General features: G+C 52.5%; 1 protein-coding gene across 5 annotated transcripts in view; it reads left to right on the forward strand.

Annotated features, from left to right (window-relative positions):
• SCNN1A (sodium channel epithelial 1 subunit alpha) overlaps positions 1-7333 on the forward strand; it is a 23363-nt gene extending 16030 nt beyond the window's left edge. For 4 of the 5 annotated variants that reach the window (XM_037009045.2, XM_037009044.2, XM_037009042.2 and 1 more), the window contains exons 7-13: positions 59-157; positions 400-517; positions 2958-3036; positions 3116-3173; positions 3316-3371; positions 3528-3603; positions 3920-7333. In XM_037009045.2, the coding sequence (XP_036864940.1) occupies positions 59-157; positions 400-517; positions 2958-3036; positions 3116-3173; positions 3316-3371; positions 3528-3603; positions 3920-4300 (867 nt within the window). In that variant the 3' untranslated portion in view covers positions 4301-7333. The remainder of the gene's footprint in view (positions 1-58; positions 158-399; positions 518-2957; positions 3037-3115; positions 3174-3315; positions 3372-3527; positions 3604-3919) is intronic. The other variant, XM_037009046.2, reaches the window with a different exon arrangement.
• Positions 7334-7738: the final 405 nt, after the last annotated feature.

Raw genomic sequence — 7738 nt, forward strand, 5'->3', positions numbered from 1 at the left:
CCTGGGCTACTTGCTCTGCCCTCTGCCCTCCGACTTGTTGGTATGTGTGGTTTCCCAGGAAGCCCTGGACAGACTTGGGGGCAACTATGGTGACTGCACTGTGAATGGCAGCAACATCCCAGTCAAGAACCTTTACCCTCCCAAGTACACGCAGCAGGTGAGGCCAGCTGTCTCTGTGGCAGCCATGTCCCAGGCCTGCACTGCTGGGCAGTCAAAGCTGGAGGGTGCGTGTGTGTGTGCGTGTGTGTGTGTGTGTGTGTGTGTGTGTGTGTGTGTGTGTGTGTACTGCTGGTGGAGGGAGGGGGTTGGTGTGGAGCGCTGTTTGCCGTCTGTCCCTGCCCTTCTGGCTGGGGTGGGGGGCAGGCCTGAACCCCTCTCCTTGCCTCCCCTCTCTCGCAGGTGTGCATTCACTCCTGCTTCCAGGAGAACATGGTCAAGGAGTGTGGCTGTGCCTACATCTTCTACCCACAGCCCGAGGGCGTGGAGTACTGTGACTACAGGAAGCATGACTCCTGGGGTGAGCCCTGAGCTGTTACTGCCCTTTCCCAGGAGCTCTCCCCTCTTTGACCCTCTTCTCTGGACGGCTTCTGGCTGAGTCTCCCCATTTTCCAGTCCTTAGACACACCTCTCTCAGTTTTCCTTGCACTCTGTCTCTCTCCATCTCTCTTCCTCCCTCACAGTTTCCCTCTTGGTTTTGGCTTCCATGTATTGAAGGAATGGCCTCATTTAAAAGTAACTTGCAGCATAGGGAAGAAAGAGCATGTGAGGAAAATCTCCCTCCTTCCGTTTGCTCTGCCTGCTGAGGGTTCAGGCACACTCTGCCTGTGGCTTCCCCATGCACGCTGGGCCGGGGAGGCACAAGACAGCCCATTGGGTACAGGATGGAAACACTGAAGTTCTGTTATCTATCACATTCCCTAACACCTTCCATTTTATGTATGCTTTATAATATTCAGAATGTATTCATTCAATAGTAGCAGGTATGTAATTTATAAACCAAATGCATATGTTGGAGTTGCTTAAGAATTTTTTACCTACAGGAGGGCACAATCAAGTTTGCAGAGCACTGGAATCTCCTTATCTTGGCCTAGGAATAGACAAATCCCTTTTCCTTTTCACGACAGCTGGGTTTTCAGCAGTGAGGCTGTGTACTAGGAAACCGAAAGAGAAGGAAAATCCCAAACAAGAAACCACAGAAAGCAGAGGGTTGGCATTCCTGGCTCACACGTCATCTGGCGCAGCTGAGCAGTCCTCCCAAGGGTCCTGCTCCCTGGGCTCCCCTGGGTCCAGCTCCCTGCCAGGAGGCAACTGGCCTTTTCTGGAAACAAGCCTTCACACCTCCCAGGGGACATGGCAGGGGGCACTGCAGACCCAGAACTTAGTGCCTGCCTCTGTCTTGGTTCTGAATGTGTTGATCTTTCTGCCGCCTTCTTTCGCTGGTCTGTTCCACACAGCTTCTCCCTGTCTGCACTTTGCCTGCTGGTTCCTGTCTGTCTGACCTTAGAAGATCATAGCACATCAGAGCTGGAGGGAAATGCAGAGGCCATCTGGCCCTACCTTCTTTCTCATGAGCAAGCAAGCTGAGGCCAGAGGGGAGACAGGTCCTCCCAGGACGTGCAGAGCAGGACTCCCTGCCGCTGCTCCGCATTGTCCCCAGTGATGGTTTCTAATGGTTGTGAGTTTGAAGATCTGTGAGAAAAGTAACAATGCTGATTGCCGAGAAGCTGTGATGATGGCAGAGAGGAAACCAGGTTGAAAACAGCCCGTTGAGTTCCCTGACGACTGCTTGTGCCCCAGAGAAAAGGCCCAGATGGTCCCCATTCTTCCTAATTAAAGGTCTCAGCCCTGGTGGATGCAGGGATTTGGGTCAGAAATGAAGGCCTTCTGAACTGGGTAGCTAAAAGTACAAGAATGACAAATAACCTTACTTGAAACTTGGCAAATAGGGGAGAAAAGGGACCTATAGCCTCTTACTATTTTTTATATCAGCTTTATTGAGAAAATTCATATCCCAAATAAGTCATCCATTTGAAGTATGTGATTCAGTTTTGGTTTTTGGTGTAGTGACAGTTGTACAAAGGTTGCCACAGTTTTAGAACACTTCATCACCCTGAAAAGAAACTCTGGGCCCCTTAGCACTCCCCAAGTTCCCCACTCTTTGCACCCCACGTCTCGCAACTGCTGATCTAGTTTCTGTCTCTATGGATCTGCCTCTTCTGGACATTTCACTTAAATGGAATCATACAATATGTGGTCCTTTGTGTTTGATGTCTAAACATAATATTTTCAAGGTTTTGCCACCTTGTAGCATGTGTCAGTACTTCATTCCTTTTTATACCTAAATAATTGCCCAGTGTGCAGAGAAACCATGTTTATCCATCACCAGCTGATGGACATTTGGGTTATTTTAATTTTTTGAATTATGCTGCTGTGACACAACTTTTTGTGGACATGCTTTCAGTTCTCTTGGGTATATACCTAAGAGTGGAATGGCTGAGTCATAGCACCACTCTGTGTTTAACATTTTGAGGAACTGCCAGACTGTTTTCCAAAGTGTCTGCACTATTTTATATCCCCAGCAGCAGTGTGTGAGGGTTCTGATTTCTGCACATCCTCACTAACACTTGTTATAGTCTTTTTTTTTTTTTTAAGTAGAGCCATCCTGGTGGGTGTAATCTCTGTGGTCTTACACAATCGTTCCCATTTTTCTTTTTGACTTTTTAATTTTTGCCCATATCCCACTCATCTTTACAGAGGCATATCCTGTTTTGTTTTGTTTTCTTCTGACCTAGCTTCATTTCTTGAACAGTTTTTTGGTGCTGCCGCTGAGGTGGCACCACTGTAATGTTATGATGTTCCTGTGAAGTGGGTGCCCAGGGATCTTGGGAGGCCTCCTGGGTGTGGGGTGGAGAAGGGTGAGGTGTCTTAGGAAAGTGGGCACCACTCTGCACCCGCAGGCTACTGCTATTACAAGCTTCTGGATGCCTTCTCCTCAGACCGCCTGGGCTGCTTCACCAAGTGCCGGAAGCCATGCAGGTGAGTGCCCTCTTCCACGGGGGCATGGGCTGGGCAGCATACAGGGTGCCCCTCACTGAGTGGCCTTCTCTGTCCCCAGTGTGACCAGCTACCAGCTCTCTGCCAGTTACTCACGCTGGCCCTCCGTGGCATCCCAAGTAAGCGGGGATGGGGTGGAATGTGGGGCGTGTGTGTAACGCCGTGGTCTTCACTGGGTATATCAGTGTGCATGTGTTTGACCCAAGCCCTATAAGCCTGAGAGGATGGGGGTGACCCCTTGACACCCCCTTTCTTTCACAGGACTGGGTCTTCCAGATGCTATCCCTGCAGAACAATTACACCATCAACAACAAAAGGTCAGTTCCCGCTGTCCCAGCCCCGGGAAAGAAATCCTTGGGAGGGATAGTGGACCTGGGAAGGGGCACTGATACAGTATGATTGGAGGAGGGGCTTGTGAGGATCCCCGAGGTCAGCCTCTGCCATTTCTTCCCACTCACTCCCCCGCACCAAAGAAATGGAGTCGCCAAACTCAACATCTTCTTCAGGGAGCTGAACTACAAAACCAGCTCCGAGTCCCCCTCTGTCACGGTACGCCCTGCTTTGCTGGGCTGGGGGTTCTCGCGGGGGTCTTAGCGGGTGACCATCGGGGAAAATAAGGGGGTGCTTCTGGGGGCCAGAAGTGGGGCCAAGAAGGTAGGGGGCCAAGGAGAGGGGTGAAGGGAAAGGGTGGGTCGAGAGAGTTGGAAGGTGGGGAGCTTGGCTGGGGGATGAAGTCTCAGCGCGGTGGGAGGGAGGAGTGTGCCAGGTGGGTACGACTGGACAGAAGGGGCCACCGAGAGGCCCCTGAGGGGGGCGGGGCTCCGGAGCCCACCCCCAGCGCTCCCTGTGCCTTTTGCTCTCACAGATGGTCGCCCTTCTGTCCAGCCTGGGGAGCCAGTGGAGCCTGTGGTTCGGCTCCTCCGTGCTGTCCGTGGTGGAGATGGCAGAGCTCATCGCTGACCTCCTAGGCATCACGTTCCTCCTGCTGCTTCGGAGGTTCCGGAGCCGCTACTGGTCTCCAGGCCGAGGGGGCAGGGCTGTGCAGGAGGTGGCCTCCACTCCAGCCTCCTCCCTCCCCTCCCATTCCTGCCTCCAGCCCGCATCCCCCTTCTCATCCCTGCCTGGCCCTGATACCTCCCCAGCCTTGACAGCTCCTCCCCCTGCCTATGCCACCCTGAGCCCATGCCCATCTCCATCTGGCTCAGAGGGGGCCAGCTCCTCTGCCCGTACCCAGGGGAAGCCCTGAGGGGGAAGGAGGAGAATATCCACCCTCTCAAGGAAGGCATTTCCCCTGGTGGGAAGGGACCAGCCCCAGCAGGCTTAAAGAAGGTCTGGGGCTTCCTCTCAGAGCTGCCCAGTGGCCTGTGTGTGGGGGCAGGAGGCAGGCTGGCTAAGGGGCTACAGAAACTGCCTGGAGAACAGGAGCCAAGGAAGCTTCCTGGACTTGCCCTGCTCCTGCCCTGTACCCCTACCCTCGAGGACGCTCTGGTTTCCTCACCCAAATGCGGCCAGGCCTCCTTTCCCCTTGGAGCAGCCAAGCCAGACTTGGAGCATTGACAAGGAACTTTCCCAGGAAACCCCTGGCGACCGGAAACAAACAAGGGCACACACAGCTCTGAGCAGGCTTCTGACCCAGAGATGGCTGAGCCAGCCTCAGAGTGGCCAGGCCACACTGCTTTCCAGTGACACAGACGTTTGCTTCGCTTCTTGAACTTGGGTGGGGAACCCCACCCAAGAGCCCCCTTTGTTAGTAATTGGGCAATTCCCCTTCCCTGACTCCCCAGGTCGGGGGCCAGAGCAGACCAATGTAGTCAAGGTGGCCATTCCTAGTTGGCTCTAGACCACTTCCAGCCTCGTCTACCCCAGGTCCCAGCAGAGCCACGCCCCACTGCCTCTGCCTTGTGTCCTTTGTATCTCTGCATATTTGCTCAAGCTTTTTCCTCAGCCTTTGAAGCTTCCCTCCACATTTGCTGGAGAACTCCTGTGCATCCCTTAGAACGCTGCTCAGACTCCCTTCTGTGAAGGCTTTTGCCCACCCTCCTCAGAACTGATCCCTCCCCTCTCCTCTGGACTGCCATAGCACACAGTAACATCTGTTGGAGTGCTGCTGTTGCATGATACTTGTTCATTTGTGTCTAGCCTCCCCTACTCCCTGAACTGAGCTGCTGTGGACAAGGACTGTGTCTTTCTCACTTGTGTATCCTCAGGGTCTAGTCCAGTGTCCTGCTTGAAGCAAGTAGGCAGAACCTCAAAATGTGTGTTTCATAAGGAATGTCTGGAGAGCTGGATGGGCACCACAGTGGGGGTAGGGAGTGGATGTCAGTCCCTGGGTCATTGCCCAAGCTCTGGGGTGGGAGGTCCTGGGGGCAGGGGGGACCAGCTCCCAAGCCCCTGGCCTCACTGTGGAAGTGATCATCCTTCCAGGGCTTTAGGAGAGGCAGACCGTCCTGCTATCTCCTCTGTGGTGTTGCTGAGCATCTGCCACGTGCCTGTCACCAGGTCAGGATGGGAGGGCGAACACATGCACTGCCCCCCTCAGACCCACCAGGCAGGTCTCAGCTTGGGGTGACCTGCCCCTGTCCACTGCCTGAACTTCCTTTTGCATCCCTAGTTCAGTCAGTGCTCCATTCGCTGAGGAGCACGCCCCTCTCAGCTGCCACCTCCCCACTGACTGGTGGAGGAGGAGGGCCTGCAGCCTCCAGGCTTGTGTGTTCTCCTCCTGGCACCAGCACAGACAGCGGCATTGGGAACCCTCCCAGCTTTTCATAAAGGAAAAGGAGGGCTGCCTGATGGGGACCCGGTGTTGGGACCCCGTGCCGTCGTCCACTTCAGCCTCAGACTGGAACCCAGAAGTTACCTTCCTCCTCATCGTTGGGGATACCTGCTGCCTTGGTCATGGTCCCCTGAGTTACAGTCTCCTTGTGCTAAGGAGCCAAGTGAATCATGGGAAAGAGGAGGATGACAGAACCAGAGGTAGCAAAGGTCCTTACTGGGAACTGATGTGATGGCTTCTGACTTCCTTTTCCTAGACACAGGCTGATGAAGGGAAGACACTAGTGTCACAAGAGCCTCATGTTCAGCCTGCCCTGGTCTGCTCTCTGCCTTGCCCCGCCCATTCCCAGCTCCCTGTCCTCTGGGGGTTGGGCAGGACCTGCTGGGCAAAGCTGGATCTGTTAAGGATGACAGTGGTCAGCACCCCCAGCCCCTCTGAGTCTCTCCTGGGCCACTGTGCTTCCACCCTGAGGTGTTCCTGAGCCACCCCTTACCCCTGGACCCTACATTGTCTCCTTTTCCTTACCAAGGTTGGCATGAGATGACCTGCCAAGTTCATAATTCTTACAGAACCTGGGTCTCCCACTATGACCCAGTCTGTCTCTCTGTGACTCATGGAGCTGGAATGGCAGGGCCTGGGCCATAATTGTGTCACCCTGATGCCCTTTTGATCCCTCTGTGCTGCTGTGGGGCGAGTGACATGATGAGGGGGGTCTCTGCTAATTGAAGCCCTCCGCCCTTCATCCTTGGCTCCACAATCCCTGCCGAATCCGTCATCCCGGCCTGCCCCTCCAGCTGCGTCCCTCCAGTCTCGCCCTGCCTTTCTCTCCCTCACCACTATTTCTGCCCCTGGAGGGCTTACCATCACCATTGTCACCTCCTCCACGGCTCCAATTAGCTTTTCACGTTCTTAGGCCCAGCCACCTCCCGCCATCTTTGTTTGAACAGAATTTTATTGAACAATTGGATACCACCTTCCTCAAAATGCTAAACTTATTGAGTAAATAAGCATTTATCCTGAACAATGAAAGAAATTCTTCTGTGCCACCTTGAGTGTAATGGCTTTGGTAGTTGGCACAGATAATTAAAAATTTCTTGTAACAGAAAAAATAGATTAAGTTATTACAGGCAGACCTTGGAGATACTGCCGTTTTCAGTTCAGACCGCCATAATAAAGCAAATGTCACAATCAAGTGAGCCAAATGAATTTTTTGGTTTCCTAATGCATATAAAAGTTATGTTTACGCTATCCTATAGTTTATTAAGTGTGCAATAACACTGTCTAGAAAAAAGTGTACATACCTTAATTAAAAAATACTTTATTGCTAAAAAATGCTAACCATCGTCTGACTTTTCAGTGAGCCGTAATCACTGATCACAGATCCCCATAATATAATAATGAAAAAGTTTGAAATGTGAGAATTACCAAAATGTGTGTCATAAAATGAGTCACAAGAAATGTGTATTTGGTCATTTGTATGAGCAAATAATATACTTCCCAAGTATGTTTGGTCTTCACAGTTCCTGAAAACACTGCAGAACTTTAAAGGTGAAATGGGTGTCTTGTCCTGTTGATGAGAGGCATTTGGACCCCACCCAGGGGCAGGGGCTGGAGGCTGAATTAGCCAAGGTCCAAAAATGTAGTCAGTCATGACTATGCAATGAAGCCCTCACAAAAAGCCAGAGAAGCACTCTGCCAGTTTGGATCCTGCTTCTCAGTTGGAGAGAGAGCAGCATTTGGGGAACCCAAATGCTCCCCCGAGCCCGGCCCCAAGCTCCGCAGGGATAGATGCTCCTTCATTTGGGACCTTGCCCTATGTATCTTCATCTGGCTGTTAACCTGCATCCTTTATTCAGCTGGTAAACCTAAGTGTTTTTCAAAGTTCTGTGGGCTGCTCTAGGTGAGTTTCAG

Source organism: Manis javanica, chromosome 15, assembly GCF_040802235.1.
Source record: "Manis javanica isolate MJ-LG chromosome 15, MJ_LKY, whole genome shotgun sequence".
NCBI lineage: Eukaryota > Metazoa > Chordata > Mammalia > Pholidota > Manidae > Manis > Manis javanica.